The sequence below is a fragment of the Trichoderma ghanense genome, assembly GCF_004382785.1.
Source record: "Trichoderma ghanense strain CCMA-1212 chromosome Unknown scaffold_7, whole genome shotgun sequence".
Classification (NCBI taxonomy): Eukaryota; Fungi; Ascomycota; class Sordariomycetes; order Hypocreales; family Hypocreaceae; genus Trichoderma; species Trichoderma ghanense.
In genome coordinates, this window is record NW_027395670.1 from 594,200 (window position 1) to 614,880 (window position 20,681).

General features: G+C 51.1%; 6 protein-coding genes across 6 annotated transcripts; 3 read left to right on the plus strand and 3 right to left on the minus strand.

Annotated features, from left to right (window-relative positions):
• Nucleotides 1–2,298: 2,298 nt before the first annotated feature.
• CCMA1212_006340 (uncharacterized protein) lies at nt 2,299–5,001 on the minus strand (the record flags this gene model as incomplete). The annotated part of the gene is made up of 2 exons (XM_073703568.1): nt 4,418–5,001; nt 2,299–4,353 (listed from the first exon to the last, which is right to left on the minus strand). The coding sequence occupies exons 1-2, from the start codon at nt 4,976–4,978 to the stop codon at nt 2,299–2,301; spliced, it is 2,616 nt and encodes an 871-aa protein (XP_073558107.1). The 5' UTR covers nt 4,979–5,001.
• Nucleotides 5,002–6,152: 1,151 nt separating this feature from the next.
• On the plus strand, nt 6,153–9,224 carry CCMA1212_006341 (GMP synthase; the record flags this gene model as incomplete). Its single annotated transcript, XM_073703569.1, has 18 exons — nt 6,153–6,223; nt 6,529–6,652; nt 6,705–6,737; nt 6,788–6,827; nt 6,949–7,013; nt 7,066–7,190; nt 7,239–7,311; nt 7,377–7,405; nt 7,461–7,848; nt 7,907–7,938; nt 7,991–8,067; nt 8,118–8,161; nt 8,251–8,279; nt 8,451–8,519; nt 8,577–8,750; nt 8,802–8,954; nt 9,073–9,131; nt 9,188–9,224. Exons 1-18 carry the CDS (start codon nt 6,176–6,178, stop codon nt 9,222–9,224), a joined length of 1,599 nt encoding a protein of 532 aa, XP_073558106.1. The 5' UTR covers nt 6,153–6,175.
• Nucleotides 9,225–9,722: 498 nt separating this feature from the next.
• CCMA1212_006342 (uncharacterized protein) lies at nt 9,723–10,574 on the minus strand (the record flags this gene model as incomplete). Its single annotated transcript, XM_073703570.1, has 1 exon — nt 9,723–10,574. The coding sequence occupies one exon, from the start codon at nt 10,572–10,574 to the stop codon at nt 9,723–9,725; it is 852 nt and encodes a 283-aa protein (XP_073558109.1).
• An 810-nt stretch (nt 10,575–11,384) lies between these two features.
• Nucleotides 11,385–11,817, minus strand: CCMA1212_006343 (uncharacterized protein; the record flags this gene model as incomplete). Its single annotated transcript, XM_073703571.1, has 2 exons — nt 11,638–11,817; nt 11,385–11,581 (listed from the first exon to the last, which is right to left on the minus strand). Exons 1-2 carry the CDS (start codon nt 11,795–11,797, stop codon nt 11,385–11,387), a joined length of 357 nt encoding a protein of 118 aa, XP_073558108.1. The 5' UTR covers nt 11,798–11,817.
• Nucleotides 11,818–14,838: 3,021 nt separating this feature from the next.
• On the plus strand, nt 14,839–17,161 carry CCMA1212_006344 (uncharacterized protein; the record flags this gene model as incomplete). Its single annotated transcript, XM_073703572.1, has 5 exons — nt 14,839–14,988; nt 15,060–15,722; nt 15,786–16,105; nt 16,176–16,532; nt 16,591–17,161. 5 exons carry the CDS (start codon nt 14,839–14,841, stop codon nt 17,159–17,161), a joined length of 2,061 nt encoding a protein of 686 aa, XP_073558103.1.
• A 760-nt stretch (nt 17,162–17,921) lies between these two features.
• Nucleotides 17,922–20,613, plus strand: CCMA1212_006345 (uncharacterized protein; the record flags this gene model as incomplete). The annotated part of the gene is made up of 3 exons (XM_073703573.1): nt 17,922–19,502; nt 19,566–19,776; nt 19,835–20,613. 3 exons carry the CDS (start codon nt 17,922–17,924, stop codon nt 20,611–20,613), a joined length of 2,571 nt encoding a protein of 856 aa, XP_073558102.1.
• Nucleotides 20,614–20,681: the final 68 nt, after the last annotated feature.

Genomic DNA, 20,681 nt, shown 5'->3' on the forward strand with positions numbered 1-20,681 from the left:
CCCATGGAAAGATATTCGCTCCAAGATCGGAGCCATATCTGTTAATGGAAGGTGCGCCATCGTGGACGAGCTGTCGGATCTCTTGGCCAAAGCAGCAGCCCAGATCCATGAATTTCTCGCCATTCTTGACCTCTCGAGAACTTCTTGATACACATCCGTGGTCTTCAAGACTAAGTCTAGAACACGGTACCGTCTTATACACGGATAAGCTCGCTGCAAGCAAGATAGTTTACGTGGTCATGAATTGGACTGATGAATATCGGGAGGAGATGTATATACCACTTGTAAAGCTTTCTCTTTCTATATATAAAATGTTAGTTACGAATCGATCTGGACAAAATTGATTCGATGTGAGCATAAATATCCTCATTTGGGATTCCACTGTGTTCGCGCAGCAGATTTATCCCAGCGTCAAGATCGTAGAGCTCAAATGGATGCTCTCCGTTTTGAGCATCTCTCGAATTTGCCATTGTTACTCTTGAACTGGAAGCGACTGATGAATTTTGCCCATTGCTGGTCAAATTGTAAACCTTTAAAGACGAGGTGATCCAATTGTTGTTGTTGAGTCAGAACTTCAGCCAGCAGGCACCAGCGGGACACTAATTTGTTTGGCCCAAAGAAGAAGGAAATCCCTGTAAGTGATATACAAGAAATCTCCACGAAACAGTCACAAGACGTCGATCGACAAGCCAACTGATACGTAGTACTTGCGATCAGTCATTGAAGAGAATCAGATGCATATGGGAGGGCAAAAAAAAGAACTAGCACCCGCGGGTTGGCGTTTGGTGGCTTGCAATGCTCAGGCCATCGGCGTGTAGTCAGCCTGCCTAGAGTAGCTACATCTCGGAGTAGCATCACATCAGATGAGCTTCGGAAATATGCATCTTAGTATACGAACTGATAAATTCATGGCAAGATAAATCCGACAGTATTTTCAAAGCCCCTGATAATATCTGTTCATATGGATTTCGTTCGGATTTGAAAGCATAGTGGCCATCGCACGCGCCGAGTCCCTGGGGCCCTGGATGAAAGGGGTGAATTGGGACAGAAGTCGCCATAGCTAACCGTACGTTGACTACAGCGACTTCTGTCCTAATTCACTTTTTGGCCTAATATGGTGATGTGTGCAAAAGGCCATGGCTCTCCGATATCAAGATGCCGTGTTCCGGCTCGCGCCAAAGACTTGATGCTCGGTCCATCCCGGAATCCGAAGATAAGCCATCAATAACAGAGTGGCCGCATCTTTCTACGATACCAGTGGACGATGAGCTTTCAAGCCCTATGATCTCGCGGCTTTCGGGTTCCCCACTGTCGGCCTAGCGGAGTGCCGGTCTTCGCGAATTGCCCAGTCTCGAGAGCGAGCGAGGGGGCTTGTTCTGGGCGGCGACATATTTCGGGGCTCAATTTCACCGAGGTTTCTTGACATGAAGAGTTACTTAGACACCTGTTAAACAAGTAGTTTTTGCATCAAGTAAATAAGCAGCAATGAATCTCCAAGCGGAGATTCAGTGACCCTCTGCGGTAACTTCCACTTCCAGCTGAGCCTGCATCTTAGCTCTCGGAATCACGACCAGGCTCCTCCTTGTATCTACGCTCGTCGACGCAATGTCTAACACAACGCGACGTGATCGTTCCGTAGCTTGAGCAATCGAATTCAAAGATTTGGCCTCAAAAACTGGCGCGGATAAGATCGCAGGCGCAACTGGAGCCGCTTCTTGCTCATAGGCTTCGATCATGGTTTGGATATTAAGACAAGACCACACCGCAGACCAGTCAAGCTCATCTGCATGGCAAAAGATGCTCTAGACGATCTCCTTTATATTAGATCTCGGCCCTGATGAGAGAAAAGACTCAGGCCACCTCTATTGTTCTCGGGTCACCATCGTGGCTTCTAATAAGAGACCTCGCGACACAGTTTCTGGTTGTATCAGATCCGTTCTGTATCAGAACACAGTTTCTGGCCGTATCAGAGATCCTCAACCTTTATGATCCAACATACCGCTGGCCCAGGTACATACGACCACAGCCATCTGAGAAATCTGGATCCCGTCTGATCTCCTATTGATAACCAGATGAGCGCCGAAATAGTAGCTGGGTCGGTGACGACCAGCGAACTCTTGGTGTTGTATGTCTTCTTTTCTTTTTGCTCTTCAGCTCGTCATCCTACATAGTGTTCTATAAGGTGTCTTAACGCGTTGTATTGGGCAAGATAGATTCGTGTATTCGACATTTCAATACCCTGTTCGTTTCGTATTGCATCACGATATTCTCTCGTTGATGCTAATTGTTTTCTTATAATCACCTTGTCTCTTCGTACCGTGTCCGTAAGTGGACGTTTCGAAATCTCTCACCTGGGATTTCATGACTGCGTCCTCCTGCCAAAAGACTCTCCTTCTTCCATGCTTCCATAATCTCCTGTTCTGTCATGCCAATCTCGCTCCCCTTTTGTTGCACAAGGCTGTGCAGCACCGACTTCTCCCTGTTACTCGCTGCTGCCATAACCACCCGCATGGTAGGCTCAATCTCGTTTCCTTTCTCTTGCAGTAGAATCTTCAATGCTGGAAATTCTTCGTTTTCTGCTGCCGCAATGGCCACCCTCTCTGTGATCTGGAACTTGTGCTTCCACTTCCCCAAGAGATAGACCAACATCGAACGTTCCTGGTTATCCGTTGCCGCCGCTAGCACTTCCTCCGTGATCTCGACCTTGTCTTGGTGTCTTTCTAGCAAGTACTGCAGGACTGACTCGCTGCTCCTTTTGGCTGCCGTGATGACAATGTTCTCCCCAATGAGGATCTCGTCTTTCTCTCTGCCAAGTATGCACCACAATGCTGAACTGTCCCTACTCCTCACTGCATGTATCAGCACTTCTTCGGTGACCTGCGCCTTCTTGTGAGAAAGCGCAAGGTACGTTGCTTCCACATTGCCCTTCCAAACCGCGCGTGCAAGCAACACGTCCAAAGGGGTAGCCGCATGTCTTCGTCGACTAGGTGCCCCGTCGACATCCGCTGCGCTGTAGAATTTCTTCGCTGCTTTCATAACAAGCGTTTCCGAGATGTCCTTATCTCTGACACTTGCGTCTGCAAGGACCACGGCAAAGTCTTCGTCCTCCATAATGGGATGACGTCGCGCCATTTCCAGTAAGCCTGCTATTTTCTCAAAGTTCCTTGCCTTTATAGCGTGACCATGGCTTTTGCACATCGCTCCAAAACTGGTCAGTTCTCTGATGAGATCGCCGTTCGGTTGTCGTGTACTTCTCATCGTCCAAAACATTCGCCAAAACTCGACCTCTGCTTCCCATGATCGTCCCATTCTCCCATATGACAAAGCTAGCTTGCTCATACACATGAGCGCTCGTTGATCCAGTTGTCCAGAGATTGCTATACAAGACTTCTTCATCTCTTCAAGCATGTTGACAACTGACTCCCCGTTGCTCCCCGCATCGCTCAGAATCAGGGCCACGTTCCATAGACGCATCTGTTTGTCGATGTAGTCTTCGGGTTCTGATTTGCTCGATGGAGACAAGCGACTGGCTATCCATGTCTCATAGTCCCGGTGTTGCGTCTCCTCATGGGGGCTATCCCAGTCCCATACCAGCAGAAAGTCGTGTACAGAAGAGCTGCCTGAATGCCCCCATTGTTCGGGATCCATTAATTCCATATCGGCATTACTCGGAGGCGCGACTTGTACCATAATTATGGAGAAATAATCGCCGTATGGCCTGACGACCATAGGGTTTGTAGCTCCAAGCAGATGGCAGACAATGTCGCCGACCTCGATCGGCTTCACCGCGCCTGGGAGAGTCCACGATGGCCCGATTGTGTCCTGAATCTTGATGCTGACATGGTGCCTGTCCCCGCGGGGATCATCTTTGGTCATCTCAACGGATGAGACTATTCCAATAACCCAGCCCTTGGCGAATACAGCGGCCGCTTGCTGGCGATTCCATGACCAGACAAGCACCCTCTCACCGAGTATGAACCTGACAAGCCTTGCCATAAGCTCATCCCAAGGGATTTTGTAATCGGGTGTCAATCCAGAAGCGCCGGGATTGTCAGAGCTCATACCTAGCAGAGCGAATATTTTGTCGTGGCGCTCTGTAGCTTCATGTGCGTGGTACAGATCTATCAGTCCGCTTAGAGGGCGTATATCCAGAGATATACCTCCAGCAGAGTTGATACTGTAACTCGGCCGAAATATAGAGCCTCTCATCAGATAAGTGACTGAGCGGATGTGACTCGGTATATCGTCGTATGGGAGCAGTGAAGGGAAGCCTAGGCAGAAGGCGTATCCATCAATCCTTTCGGAACCGCACATCATGACAATGTGTTGAGCGGCAGCAACCTCTTGAAGAACCTAGCAACGTTGTAAGTATACCTGGGTTCCAGCACTGCTGCTCGGTGCGTTGTGGCTGAGCTACCCATATGCGACGAAACCATGGCCGCTGAACTATAGCAAGAATCGCCTGCCGGTCCTCGTCCGTCACCGACGACTTTTGCTTCTCCTCATCTGCAGCCATGCGTATCTGCTTCAAGGCTCGATCACTCTCATTCGCCGCTTCGCCAAGCCATACGATTACGCGGCTCGCTTTGGAATAAATCTCTGCCATGTGCTGAATCTGCTCTCCTCGTTCCTCCATGTTGCTCTGATCAATGCAGACCGCGTCGATCCATACGATGCGCTCGATCATTCTGTTACGAAGGCGCAATACGGCCTCGTGTAGGTTTGCCGTGACGGGCATAGGCTTCTCATCAATAAAGAGAGTATAAGGCCTCTCCGGGCTCCCCCAAACATAGGACAGGGCCTCGTACATGTGCGGTCCATCTCCCAGCTCCGCCATGGGATATTCAAAGAGCTGAGAATGGAGGGGGGCATGTTCGTTCCAGTCTGGAAGCAAGCGGAGCAAGCGAATGTGGCGAGGACCTTGAAGAGGGGAATAGCTGTACATATCTTCCGATCTCTCACCACCGGCTATTGACATCTTTTCGTCTCCGTTGTAGTGCGCTTAAATAGCTCAACACAGCGGTTTTATGGGATCTTTGTCAAGGAATGGGAAGTTTAGGGCTGAAGAGAAGCTGCTTATGCTGTCTATTCCTTCGCCCGCGATGCATAAGGTAGTAGGTATATTTTTGTCCGCGCACTGCCATTGGGCGGGCACCTGCAATCTCCCCCTCGTTAATCTGTCTTGTGGAAACTAGGCAACAAGGCTCTGCGGAATCATCTGCAAGGATCGACAAATGCCCGAACAAGTGGTCACTTAATCGCTACGAGTTCGCCTTGCAAGCGGTTCGGACTTTGTCGTGAATCAACTCCAGCGCAATACATATAAGTGGGAGATCATCCTCTACTTATGCGAAAACTTGCTGATCGTACATGCAGAATGAAAGCTGGGTAATTGACGACCAAGGAACAAGCTGTTTCGAGCAATCTCGCCGGAAGGGGGATTGCAATTTTCGGATGTTGTCTTCACCCGGGGAGATGGAGGTAGAAAACAGCCAGCGGATTCAAGACCTCAGAACACTGGCTTCTCAGCATCACATACTGTATTTTTACAGTTGCACAGACGAGCTCGATCACTTTTCATCAAGACAACTCAAGCACCAAGGAGACAAACCGAGCCTTGGTACGCCACGCCATCATTGAGCGTGTCGATATATACTGAATATGCAGGGAATGCTAGCACATACGACCATAGGTAGTGGAAAACTCGGGGTCCCGTCTGCTCCCCCATAGATAAGCCACTAACCGGCAGATTAGTAGTTGGGTGGGTGACCACCAGCGAACACCGGCTGTTGTATGTTTTTTTTTTCCTCTTTTTTTGCTATCCTTCGTAGCTAAATCGGTGCTACAATTATAAAGCAGAGCTTGAAGAGCCTGAAGGGAGGTGCGAAGCCTGATATCCGGGGTGACTCCCCGCTGCTCCGGCGCCGGAGCTTCTGACCAATCAGAGCAGCAAGGTTCTGCCCTGCGGCCGGCACACCGGTTGCCCAATTAGGAAATGCGACGAGGCTACGGCGCGCAAGGCTGTGGCCAGGGTGCAAATTTTATGGTACCCCACATAATTTTGCACTTCGATAACAGGCAGTGTGATTGCAATCACCTTGCCTTTCTTTCTGCATACGGCCGACGTTACGAACACTGCAAATCCTCTGCAGACGCCGCCGAAACCACAATCACAATGGCCCCCAACAACATCGAGGCCGAAACGCCTCACAACAACTTCGATGTACGTACCATGAGCACCCCGCGGGGTTGCAATCGTGAGCCTCGAAACTTCTGCGATTTGCGATCGATCACCCAAATTGGCCTTCAGGCGCACGAGCTATAAGAAATGCGAAGAGAATGTATTGGCTGACATTTTGGTCCCCTAGACCATTCTGGTTCTCGATTTTGGCGTATGTACTTTCGGGAGTCCCTGTTTCCCTTCTTCGGCCTGTCTCAGCAGCCTCGGAGTCGATAAGGCAGCTTCATCACCGCTACCTGGCTCCTGAGACATCCTTGAATGGCAAATTCTGACTCCCGTTGTTGAAGTCTCAAACGAGCCATCTTATCTTGCGTCGTCTTCGAGCCCTCGGCGTCTTCGCTGAGCTGCTTCCGTGTACCACCAAGGTCAATGAATTGACATGGAAGCCCAAAGGAATCATCTTCTCTGGAGGTATGGGGTCTCTTGAAGCATGGTTTGCGCCGGAGTCTGACTGAGCTACTAGGCCCTGCTTCTGTCTACGACGAGGGCTCGCCCCGTAAGGTTTCCTGTCCCCCGACGTCCTGCTGTCTTTACTCATATGTGTAGATGTTGATCCCGCTGTTTTTGAGCTTGGTGTGCCCATTCTGTGAGTGTCCTCTACCCATCGGTCAAGTTTTTGAACCAGGACTAACACGGAGATGTAGGGGTATTTGGTACGACTTGCTTCTACACCGACACACGGTATGACGCTAATGCTATGGACGCAGCTATGGTTGCCAGGAGATCGCATGGCGGATCGACTCAACAAGTGTTGCCCGCGGAGAGGCACGAGGTTCGTCACCTTGGCAATGTCATTTGCAATAGTAATTAACCCTTTCACGTAGAGTATGGCCACGCCGATCTCGACATCGTCAAGGCCAACAGTCATGTCGACCGCCTCTTCGCTGGCTTGGGGGATGGAATTCCCGTCTTCATGTCCCACTACGACAAGCTAGTTAGCCTGCCTACGGTAAGTGAAATGACTCCGCATTTCTGGACAGCTTACTGACTCTTACAGGGCTTCGTGGTCATTGCTACCACCAAGAACTCAGAGTACGCCGGCATCGCCCACGAGGAGAAGCCCATCTTTGGTTTGTCTTTCCCGTGCTTCCCCTGGGGCCCAGTATAGAGTAAAGCGCTAATGTAGAGCGACTAGGCGTCCAATTCCACCCTGAGCTGGAACACGTTTGTCACTCACCCCAGGCATTACCACAGGACTCCTTCTGACATTCGAATCTAGACACCCCGCGGAACCGACATCCTCCGCAACTTTAGCGTTGACATCTGCGGAGCTGAACCAAACTGGCAAATGGGCGACTTTGTCCAGCTCGAGATCGCTCGCATCCGGGATCTCGTTGGTGACCGAGCACTCGTCCTTGGAGCCTGCAGCGGTGGTGTGGACAGCACTGTAGGAGCGGCCCTGATGCGCGAAGCCATCGGGGACCGCTTCAAGGCCATCTTCATCGACAATGGATGCATGCGTCTCAATGAGCGCGATGAGGTTAAGGAGAAGCTGGCACAGCACCTTGGTATCAACCTCACAGTTGTCGACGCTGGCGAGCTCTTCTTGAGCCGTCTCGAAGGTGTCACCGATCCCGAAAAGAAGCGGAAGATTATCGGATCGACGTGTGCGTATCTCAAGCTGTCTGGGACGGGTTAGTGACAGGGGTACTGACTGCATCGTAGTTATCGATCTGTTCGAGAAAGAGGCTATCAGAGTACGCTCAACCTTCTCTGGCTGTTCATGTGGCTTGCTAACAGAACTCTCAGATCGAGAAAGAAGCAGAGAACACCCCCAACAGCGGAAAGGTCGAATGGTTCTTGCAGGGGACCCTGTACCCTGATGTGTAAGTCCACTGGAGCTAACTGCTGAGCCCAAGCTAATGTTGTATTTCAGTATCGAGTCTCTGAGCTTCAGAGGGCCATCGGCCACTATCAAGAGTAAGAAAATCAACGATATCTCGGGAGCAGAAGACTGTCCCAGAAATCGCGCAGAAGATCAAGGGGACAAAAGCTGACATTTGATACAGCTCACCACAACGTAGGCGGTCTGCCTGAGGTAAGCAATATCAATGTCCCAATTAGAAAGTCTTTCAACTAACCAGCATGTAGCGGATGATGAACGGCGTAAGTCGGACCACCCTGCCAGGATTTACTTGATACTAATTTAGCATGGCCCGTTTAGCAAGGCTTGCGAGTAAGTACACTTTTCATCTTTCCATAACAAAAGACAAGGCTGACGGGACTTCTGTTACAGCTCATTGAGCCTCTCAGGCTTCTGTTCAAAGATGAAGTCAGGGTAAGTTGATTCAAGGGGGGGGTGAAACTTATTTTCAATCATACTCAAGTTCTATAGGCAATTGGTCGACAACTCGGCATCCACGAGTCGCTCGTCAACAGGCACCCATTCCCCGGCCCCGGCATTGCCATTCGCATCCTTGGCGATGTTACCAAGGAGCGAGTAGAGATCGCTCGCAAGGCCGACCACATCTTCATCAGCAAGATCAAGGAGGCCGGCCTCTACGACCAGGTGAGTCACGTCACACGGCCGAAGACGTGCGCAAGCTAACTCCTCCCCTAGATCTCCCAAGCCTATGCTGGCCTCGATACTAACCGCAGTGTTGGTGTTTTCGGTGATCAACGAGTTTGGGGCTATATCATCATTCTCCGCGCTGTTCGTACCAAAGATTTCATGAGCGCGGAGGTGTTCAACTTCGATCATTCCTTCCTCGCGGTGAGTCTACGTTCGCCCATATTTTCGGGCTCTCATACCACAAAGACACTCCAACCTTTCTACCCCACACAGCTCCAGTCCCATCTGTTCGTGGCCTATGCTAACCTGTCAACCCCAGGATGTTTCGCGCACCATTTGCAACCAGGTTGAGGGTGTGGCCCGTGTTGTCTATGATTTGTAAGTAAACGGATTTGCCCTGGAGCTCGAGTCTTACGCTAACATTACTTTTCTAGAACCTCAAAGCCCCCCGGTACTATTGAGCTGGAGTAGGCGACCTGATAAAGGGAAGGCGGATAGAAAAGAACATGGATCATTTGCAGGCGTAAATTGGAAAATCAAAAAATAAGAATCAAATCTTATAGTGTATGGAAACTCTTTTGGCAGAAGGTATATAGAGTGGGTATGATCTCTCAGGCTCTCTGATCACTTGCTTCAACTCATGAGATCCGGTGTTTTCCATGTGACATATATGTGGGAAACATAACAGCCTGTTGCGGAGCTACAAGGCACTGCAGAAAGGAGCCAATCTCCAGATGGCCGTTCGTTTAAGGGAAAACGCATGTGATATACTTCATGGTCTCTATATATGGAAGAGAGATTTGGCAGTAACCAAAAGACCATATGCGTTGCAGATGAGGTCATCTCTTGATCAAGGTACTACTATGCCCCAAAGAATACAACTTCGACCAGCTATTGAAAGAAAATGGCAATCACAATCCATCTCTACAGGCAAGCCCAACACTCCAGGCGAATGTAAGGTAGTCTCCCTCAGCTTGTATCGTCAGACTTCAAGTCGGCCACCATGCCCGCGTAAATGTATGTATCGATAATACTCGACCCGTCAATGGTGACTTCCGTAATCACCTTTTTGTTTTGCGCCATATTCACAACCGTAGCATTAGAAGCGTCCAGCCAAGACCTTTGAGTCGACGCCCTCGTATCCGTAAAGACGACGCTGCTCCAGTTGGCAAGAGGCGTATGATGGCCCAAAGAGGGTGAGGGGCCCATGATATAATTCTCGACGATCCATTCGGCATTCTGCTGTGCCAGGGCAGTGGCGGATGTGAGATACTCGGAGACAAGCTTGCCCGTGGAGACGTTTTCGATGATTGCGAAGCCGGATGTGCTCGAGGTTGCGCTGACGGTGGCCTTGACGACGTCGCCTGGAGAGATGGCGAGGTGCTCGGCAAAGGTAGATGAGTGATCTGGCCACCATTCGTACCAGGGCTCATAGTACACTCGGCCACCCGCAATGGTCAAGTCGACTCCGGTTTGTAGGATAGCATTCTGGAAGGTGTCGCCGTCGATGCCGACCCAGACGGCTACGGTGTAGAAGTCCTCGACGGGACTGCCGGCGGGGATGCTTGGCTTGGGAACGACGAAGCTGGCGGATACGCTGTTGAAAGTCTCGCCTTCTGGAGGGGAACGTATGGCGGCTCCTGACCAGGTTGAGCTATAAGAAGTTTGAACACTGTGGTATTCTTCGTCTGAGCGGTTATCGTGATTGGGCCTTGGAGAGTGTGCTCCGGGTCCGTGGATGATGTTCTGCTTGAACCTGCTGGGGGCTGCGTGGATATGACAGGCGAGTAGTGAGTAGGTGACTATGGCAGAGATCTTCATTTTGAAGTCTGAGGTCGGTGATGGCTAACCACGTTGCTTGGTGAAGCGAGTAAGTCCTGGAAGCTTGGTCTGGAAGTAGGCGTTGTCGTCAAAGGGATCCTGGCTCCAGAATGAGGGAGATTCGATTACACTCTTGTAGACATCACATATTAGCTCATCAATGCCAAGTGCAAGACCACAACTTTATTGCTTAATTCTTTCTTGGGCCGCTCTACACGAGTTTGAACACTTGATATAGCAAATGTGGAAGAGATACAGCAAATGTTTGTACCAGGCGTGACGCTTGTTCAGTGGTTGTATATCCTCTTGAACAACTGCAGCAATTCAATGTCCGCGAACTGCGTTGTAAGGCATATTGAACAGAGTCTGAGTAGTTGCTGGCCTTTGTATGCAGCACAGACGGTTCAATTGCTGAGTGCAGTGTCTCACTGTCTCCTTCCATACATGGACGTAAATGATCAAGCCGGAATCCGAAGCAGGCCTATTACAATCACATACGCGAGGGATATATCAATGCGAGATGTGAGTCTCAGCTACTTTCTTTTTTATCCAAGCATTTCTTTCCCTCCCCCCGTCCTTGGCCGCGCATAGCTCCCAAGACAGTCTCGCATCATTCGTAATTGAACAGCCATTCTCGTGCTTTGATTTAAGCTGACCTTTACATCTTACACCTCGTAAATCGAGACCTGCATAAGTGCAATATCGTTTCATAGGACTTGCGTCGCTTGATTAAATTGATGAATGTATACGTCCTCCACGTGGACCTCATTTCAACCCATCGCCACCAACTGAACCTGCATCTCCTCCATCTTAATCGGTGGTGCACTGGACGTACTCGATAACGTCCTTAGACTCGAGGGTGATGACGCCAGGGCCGCTGACGTGACCAACACCCAGATCACGGCTCTGGAAATCCAGGAAAGAGCAGCTAGCACCAAGGTAGTGGCCGGACACGGCAGGGTTCTCGAGGGGACGGACAAAGACGTTGTCCACAATGCCGCCGCTGTCTAATGGAAAGGGTCAATATGCGCTTGAATACCGTTAGAGGCTGGATGATGCGTACTCAGAGGCACCTGGGAGGCGCTGTTGGCAACCCACTGCTGCCCAGACTGAGAGCCGTTGGTGAAGGTGAAGATGAGGCCGATCTCGCCCGTAGAAACCTGGATCTGGGGAGCAGCAGCAACGAGGCTGGTAAGAGCAGCGAGGACGACGGCGGTACGCATGATGACGGATTGTTTGGCAGCTAAAGAGTGTCTTTGACCAAAAAAAAAAAAAAACGAGTGTGTAAATTTGAAAATTGGAAAAAGCTGCTGTCTCTTCTTCTCGCAAAAAAGCAATAGCCCAAGCTGCCGAAAAGGAGTCTTTTATAATACATGCTTTAGCATCAAAGGTGGAGCGTCTCCTTGCCTTCGTATTTCGCCAATGTCCCTGGCCGGTTTCCATGCCCGGATTAGCCAGTGATGCGACTCGAAATCGATAGGAGCAGAGGCTATCCCAATTTCGAGCGAAGCAAGCCCCCTGTCCATCAACACGCCAAGCCTCCACAACGGTTCCCCCACATGCACACAGGTGCTGAAGAGGCCTGAGCTGGGCTTCGTTCATCGTTCTCCGTATCGACGAGTGGTCTGACGCGCAACCGGCTCGTCGAGATACATGCGGTGTGGTTTTTCCATGTCTTTTGCTCGTTTATCACAGGGATGAGAGATGATGGTTTACTTGGTGTTCTTGAGAATCTTCTGCATTGATTGGCCCACATAGTTCGAAGACGGCTATTAAGGGGTCAGGCCACGCAGAACCGAGTGACTTGTAGCTCTATGCCAGGGGCTTGTCAACGACTTCACAGTTCCCCTATTGTTCCTTGTATGTATCGCGTAGGCGAACCGCGCATTCTACTGCATAGCGTACGGGGGACGGAGATCGGAGAATGCACTTAAGCTTAGTTGTTAGCAAATAGCGCTACATCTAGAAGCTTTCGAAAAGTGCTGCGACTAAAAGGTTCTAGAAGGGAAAGAGAAAATTCGGCGAGGGAACCTCGGCCGTGATGCAGCATAGAGGAGTTACTCTTGGTTGGCCGCAAGTGTTACAATCTCAATTTGAAGCGTGCTACGTTGCCCGCTGTAGTAGGTAGTTGTAGCATGCTGGTCACTCCCACGATTTTGAGCACCTTTCATCGACAAACAATGACATCAAAGAATCGCCCTTTTCTACGAATTTCATTGTACGCGGTTCGGGCCGGAACCGGTTAGTACATAGATACATAGCTGATGCGTTATCTTATGTATAGACCGTACGGGGAAGTTGGTGGAGCGCCCTCCGCATACTCCGTAGTCCAGGCAAGACTTCGAGACGCTCGGATCCAGCGACGCAACGGCCATGGCACCGGCTCAGAAACCCCGTAAAGGCGAGCTTGTTTGCAGCAGTGGAAGGCCAATGTCAGACTCTCCGACAGGATGCTCAAATACACAGATAAGAGGTGACTGCTCGACACTGAAGGTTCAGAGACCGCTAGGATGTCCATATTAACCCCCAGCTCAGATCTTATACAACGCTTCCTGATTATACTAGACATTCGAGGATGGTGTGTCTGGGGATCCGTCTTGCTCTGTTTCCGTTCGACTCACTTGCCTCGCGGGATTCATGTTCCTCCGAGCCATCAGAATCTTCATCTCGCTTCCCTTAGCCTGTTTTTCTATTCTACTGGCACCACTTTAGATTATTTGGCCATTCCTGACCATACTTGTTCCAGTCCTCGGTGCTCTCGTTAAGCCTTACACTAGCCTCGAGACCGTAGGGCTCGATGCACCATGTGCGAATCTTTTGATCCCTTTCACAGAGTTGCGGCACTTATTTGAGTTCTTTTGCCTTTTCGTTCTTAGCAAGAACCCTTGCCTCCAATCATCTTCTCCGCAGTAAAGGACGGTCAAGATGGTAGCGACAACTGAGCGCATCACCATGACGCTCGAATCACTCCAACACAGTCACACGTAAGAGATATTCTCTCCCCCCCCAAACCCCCCTCCCGCCGCCATGATAGAACATTTAATGGGTAAAAGTTGAAGCAGGTCGCCGTTGAGGGAGTCAAGGCTGTGCATTGATATTGAACAGGCCGGATGCAGCCATAATAACTTTTACACTCCACTGTTATCATGAGGTAACTTTACCTCTTCCAAAGAACCTGTCATAACTGAGTTAGCGGAGAAGCAACAAAATGCTTCATATTAAGCCAAAGGTTTCCTCTATTGTTATCCCAAGGCGTTCGCGAACGGGAACGACTCCGAGAACCAGTCCCGTACATTTCAACTGCCAGGCAGCATCTGAGAAAGTCGGGAGCATGGCACATCGTAAGCATGTGACGCCCAAAATCTTCCGGATTTGCCAAATCACGATAAGGTCCTTGGTGTGTCGAAGTGGTGAATCCCATTACAGCAACTTTCTGGATTGTGAATGCGACCAATCGCGTGGCGTCAAGCTGCCGGCATGACAGGGGGGCGGGATGGTTTCAGGCCCACGCAGGTCTAACAAGTCACATTCAATCAGAGATGCAGGGTTCATTTGGGGCCGTATCATTGTGGAAACTATCTTCAAGTTGGCAGAACTTCCAGAACTCAACAAGGGCTTCTGCTCGCTATCACGCGATCATTGAGTAGCAATTGATGAAACGGTTCAGGAGTGGTGACATTTCTGGTTGACAGCGAATGAGCAGAGGATAAAGGCGACTCGGTTTCTATCAGATTCCATTGTTTGACGGCCTAGAACCGTGGATCCACGCAGGGCGGATGAGAACTGGTGATTAGAAGCAAACTGTAAGTCGTCGAGTGACATTCACCCGTTACCAGAGACCGAAGATTATGCATCCAAGACAGAAGAAGCAGCAAAATGCAATGGCGTGCGCGACCAATATCCGTCGGGAGCGGAAGCTGCTCCGAACGCCTCCGACAATGACTAGCGGGATGAGGCAGCATAGGCTCAAGATGATGCAACATCCCCAACTAATGCAGTCACCTCAACCCCAAACCCACGCGATTTTACGCCACGTTCCGTCCATCACCACCCGTCAGAGTGCAAGCATGTCTCTGCCCATCTCGTGATGCTACGCACTGGTCTACATGTGCGAAGCTGTCGCCGCTCGTCAGCATGATGTGGCAGTATCGGAAGAAGTGGCCACGGCCACCCAACAATCCGCAAGCTCGAGCATTATTTGAATAAGCAACCTGATGGGATCATTTGCAGGGAATTGATCAACAGGCATCCAGGAACCACAGCCATGCCCAACTACGTGCCAATCACACCAAAGCCCACCCACGATTCTTCCAACGACGCTGCTTCGGCCTCTTCGGAGGCCGTCGAGAACAACAAGCGACGTCGTGTCAGTGTGTCAGTGGCCTGCAACACCTGTCGCCGCAAGAAGACTCGGGTATGTAATTCTTTACTTCAAAGGCGAAGAAGCCGGCATTTGCTTGAGCTGGTGGTATTGACGCATATCAGTGCGACGGCCGAAGACCAGTGTGTTCGGCCTGCGAGAAGTCATCAACCAACTGCTCCTACAGGGATGATTCTGGGCTATCCGAAGAGTCTCAGTCGCTTTTACAAGAGGTCTTCCGGACTCTCAACTCTCTCCCAGACGAGCAGGTCCTCGAAAGAGTACGAAGCCTCAAGAGGGAGATTGACCCGTCGGCCATCCTCGCCAGCCTCAGAGGTAGAGGCGCGGCTCAGCAACACGATGCAGCTATTGAGATGACCATGATGAGTGATGCGTTTCAAACAATGGAACTCGGACCTCAATTCCCAAACGTCTATCCCGCAATACCCAATCTGAGCGTGGATACCCTCGAGGAAGCAACGTACCAGCAGCTGATTCACGCGACGAAGAAGGGCCCGGACGGTGAGCCTATGCAGGGTGTATCAGGATCCGGGGCAGGGCACTCGCACTCTCTCTGCGACAGCCAGCTCTCGAATCTGGACATCGGCCGCTGGACCAGCGTGTCAGTCAGCAACGAATATGCTGCTCGCGCCATTTCCCTCTATCTCGAGACGGACCACCCCTTGTTGGGGTTCTTCGAGCCCAACCAATTCGTCTCTGATCTCGTCGCCGGGAGGACGGATTATTGCTCCCGATTGCTCGTCAATGGGCTTCTCTATTGGTCAAGTGTAAGTCAAAGCCTCCGGCCGCAACCCCCTTTTTCTGCTTCGAGAATCTTACATGATCAACAGCAGCTGTACCCAGCTCAAGACTCAGACAGCGGCTCCTTGACACTAGGTTTCTGCTCGGAGGCGGAATCTATCTGGAACGGCGAGCGCGGTGTTGACTCGCTGCTCAACTTGGTGGGCCTCCAGTTCATGAGCTTGGGCTACCTAGGCCAGGGAAGGGATCACGTCGTCCTGGAATACCTCAACGAGGCCTCTGAGATGGCTGTCCGCATGGGCCTCTTTGGCGTTGCGGGCAACCACAGGCAAGAGGAGATTATCAACTTGCCAGAGCCAGCACGGAGTGCACATTTATACGCAGCTTGGGGATCGTTCAGCTGGATTACGTGAGTGCTTCATATCATCTTCTTCTGCCACTCTCAAGTAGACAGCCTCGATGCTCACTGCTCTTAACAGTCACATGTCCTTGTTCTATCGCCAACCGGGCCTGCAATGCCCCAAGGCCCCGCCCAGACTACTGATTCCTGGCAACCAGCACGAGAATCACCAGTCAGAGTCCGACAGTTCAGGCACCAGCTCGCAGGCCGAACCCGATCCCCCGTACATGGGAGGGGTGTTCCCTTACATCTGCCAGTTCTGGTCCATATTACATGAGTTGGCCTTGCTGTACAGGCACAGGGGGCCGCTCAAGGGCGACCGGAGAACCCTCTGCTTTGCGGAATTCAAGTTCCGGGAGCTGCTGGCCTGGAGCAACCGCCTCCCCCGGAGACTATGTCGAAACGATCAAAGCCCGCACTATGTGCAAATCTTGCAGTATGAGCCCTTCTTTCTCCAGGCAGAGTATCTTCATTGCTACTAACTACATCCATAGCATATGGCTCCACGCCGCCATCCTCGACCTCTTTAGGTTCTCAATGACCAACAACATGAAAAGTCTACACCTAAGGACCTTCACCAGCCCTTACAGCACCCCGGAGAACGTGTGCATCGCATCAGCCCGCCAGCTGAAACAACTCATCATAAACTACAGGCTCAACTTTGCCTCTTCCTCTTACACCATCTTATGGCACACTGCTCTCACATATCTTGCCAACGCCATTCTGCAAAACCCCAAGGAGGAGAACTGGTTCTTTTACTTCCTACTCTGCGTCTACGGCTACGAGCGACTTCGACCATGCTGGCGCGTTACGCAGGCCATCTCGACGGCGCTGATATCAATGGCGCTGGGCAAAGGAGACATCACAAGCCCGACTGCGCGTCAGCTATTGCGCGATGTCAGCGACAACAAAGGCTATCAGCTACCGGGCGAGGTTCGGGCGACATTCATGATGGACTTGGATCTGGCGGCATCGGACCCCGACTCTGCGAGCGTGGAGAAGATTGCTCAGGACTTTGACCAGAATCTTGTGCTTCAACAGTATACAAATATTTTTGATAGGTGAGTATCATGGACGTGTTCAAAGGGCATCCTCCTTGCTCGTAGCAGGTTGCTGACACACTGCCTAACACACCTCGAAGGCGGAAGACGGATATTTCGTGAGATTCACCCTTTTGGTTTCGATGTATAGAGGAGGACGGAGTACGTAACTCGGATGCTTGCGGAAGAGCACCTCAACATGAGGTGGACAAACTGATATCCTCCCGTTGGGACCTCTTTTTCTACCTTTTTTTTTCTAGAGGGGCTTGAAGACGATGTTTGTCTGGACTGTCCATCATTGTGATGCCATCCAGGGTTCAGGTCAGATTCTAGCCGTGTGCGCGTGTTCATCTTCCATTTGTCGGTGTTTATCCATTGCTTTGAGAGTACCAGTTCGGATCGCAGCAATCCATCTAGGCAGATACCGTCGCCCAATACTGAACATGAAGGTGAGGCTTATGTATTAACCGAGGCAACCGACAAGAAGTTGGATGCCTAGAGATACTCCATATTGTGTCACCCTTTCCAGACACAGTATTGGATGGACGCCCGAGTCCGTTAGGCATCCATGTGCAGGGTCTCCAGAGGCTAACTATAAAACATTGCCATGCTATTATCTCACCAGTCATTGCTTGCATCGCATCAGCCAGCATCTCGACAGACTTATACTGCGCATCGTTCTCCGCGCTCACCAGTCAGCCGACATATTGATCTCAGCGGACAAAAGAAGAACAGGCGAACCCCTCCCTCTTCAAGTCATCGAATCACTACAGAACGCTGCAAGCATGAACACCAGCGTCAGTCAAGACAAAGCAGCAGCGCAGCAATCTGTTGCTCAAGAAAAATCAACAGCATCCGAGAGCTCCCTCAACGATGGATTCCAGGCCCTTCAAACATCGCAGTCGCCAGAGAGCCTGAGCGATGCTGACTGGACGGTGTTCGACGAAGAGCCACCAAAGCCAGACAACACAGAGAGAGACCAAGATGCCATCGGAGACACTCCCGATGAGGCTGTTCGACAGCTCAAGGAACCACAGAAGCCTGCGCTTACTACCACCCCCCATGTTTCGGTTTTGTCAGACTACGAGTTACAGCTCATACTGCTCGAGGCCCAGAACAAAAGGCGTCTTGAAATGGCTCGTCAAGAACAAGCCAAACTTGTCGTCCCACCATGGCATGAACACACGCCAATGAAGCGCCCTCCGGAGCCGAGTCCCTCGGCCATGATGAATACCATGCAAAGAAATCCCACCATGGCCATCAGAAACACGATGAACACCATGCCGTCAAGCTTCAATCCGCCCGACCAGACAAAGATGAGTCAGACGATTATCATGCTGCAAGCACAGATCAAGGCATTGCAGGACGAGAACCAACTTCTCCGACGGCAGTTATCAGACGCAAAGCCTCCCAACTTTGCGATATTCCACTGCATCACTGGTGAAGAAGGCGAAAAGGTCTACCTGGACCAGCCGCGTTGGGTCAGATGCGGCGATAAGTTTGTCCTCGAAGCGTGCTCTCCAGTGCAATATCCCGAGGCATACGGTCTCTACAAGTCTCTTCATTTCGTGGTCTACAAGACCTACTCCGCAAATATGCGCGGGGGAACCAAGAAGCCTTTGCAGCAAGATGTCGGGAGCAAGAAGCCAGGTCCGGAGCCCGATGGCGAGATCATCAAGCTTGTCTCGGAGGATATGATGAGAGCCATGGAGAAACTTGCGGGAAGAGATGAGGCTCTACAAAAGAAGTTCTCCTGCCTCGTTTCTGACAAAGAAATTCGGGCACCACATCTATGGTGGTACCATTATCGCAACCAGAGAAACATGCTTGATGGTTTGACACCTTCGCAGGCAGAGGCCATGCAAAGTCTGACGAGATGGTTGAACGACGCCTACAATGAAGCCCACCGTCGAGCCGACGGCCAATTCAAGCGTGGAATGGTCTCTGCATCTTCTATGAGCTACTTGATCCATCCTGGAGACGTCTTGGTTTGCGGAGTCGTAGGCGGCTTCGAAGCTCGTCTAGCAACATCCTGGCTACAAGAGGTTGCAGCTAAACCCATTAACCAAGGGCCAGACGAGGTACCGCCATTGACAGACGACAAGATGTCTAAGCGGAGATGGGAAGTGGACGCCTGGTCATACAGGTACGATGGCGATTTTTATCGGATGACAACGATGCCTGCCATACAACTAGACGCAGATCCGACTCGGGATGCAGAGATATCCATCGCTGACTTGGACGCATTCCCGCTCCGGTTCGCCTCACAAGAGGTGCGAGATACACTTGAACGACGAGGGAAAACATTCTGGGATTGTCGCCATGGCAAGTACGTCTCGTATAGCACGAAGAACAAGGGCTGCACAGTGAGTACTTCGCAATGCCGCCATTGCTATTTAACAAGGGGCACTGCTAATAGTTGCTCATAGCCGGACCAGCGCTACATGATAGACGATCGGATATATCATAACAGGCATCCTGGCTCCGGATTGTTGGGAAAAATTGGGCACAGTGAACAAGTCTTGCGTATCTCGAGGGTGAAGCCGGCATTCATCAATCAGGAAGACGCCCCGTCCGAGCCAGACTTGTATCTCTTCCCTCGTACAGTCATGGGCTACGGTCTTCGACAGAAGAGATGGGGTACGTTCTCCCAAGTTACGGAAACCTTCATGAGAAGACTAACAAGAATGCAACGCAGAGGATGTCGACGTCGACCGCATTCGAGAAATAGCCTGGAACAAGCATGCATTCAGCCATCTCGGCGCAGAGACCGAGACACAAGAGCTCACCCGGGCTGTCATCACAAGCCACATCTATTCGCAGACAGACGCCGGCGAAGTGCAAAGCGGGGACAAAGGCCTCACCATGCTTCTTCGCGGAGAACCCGGAACTGGAAAGACGTTCACAGTCGAGAGAGCTGCCGAGTGCCTCGAGAGGCCCCTCTACGTTGTGGCATGCAGCGAGGTCGGCACCCAACCCGAAGATGTAGAGAAGCGTTTGGAGGAGACCTTCTACCTTGCCAAAACCTGGGGCTGCATACTCCTGTTGGCCGAGACCGAAGTGTTTCTCGAAGAGCAAACGTTGAGTACAGTGGCCCAAGATGCGCGCGTCTCGGCCCTTTTACGTGCTGTCGAAGGGTTCGGGGGGGTTCTTATTATGGAGTCACATCGCCTCCAGGTTACTGGCGAAGTATTCCGGTCACACATTCAGCTCGTCTTGCACTATGAGCCTCTAACGGAACCACAACGAGCACAGATCTGGCGCAACATGTTCAACAATTTCAAGTTGCTGGGTAAGGATGACATGGACTTTGACGATATTGATGGATATGTTGATGAGTTGGCAAACTGGAGGATGGATGGACACCAGATGCAAAACGTCATGACTAGGGCTCGGCAGTTGGCCCAGTTTCAGGGCAGGAAAATGTCTGCTAGCCATCTGGAATCTGCTGTCAGGCTTGCCTGGTTCTCTAGATAAGCGAAATCATTCGTTCCATAGGAAAATGGAATCTCCCAAGTGTTCACCTGGTGCTGAATGCAATCCCT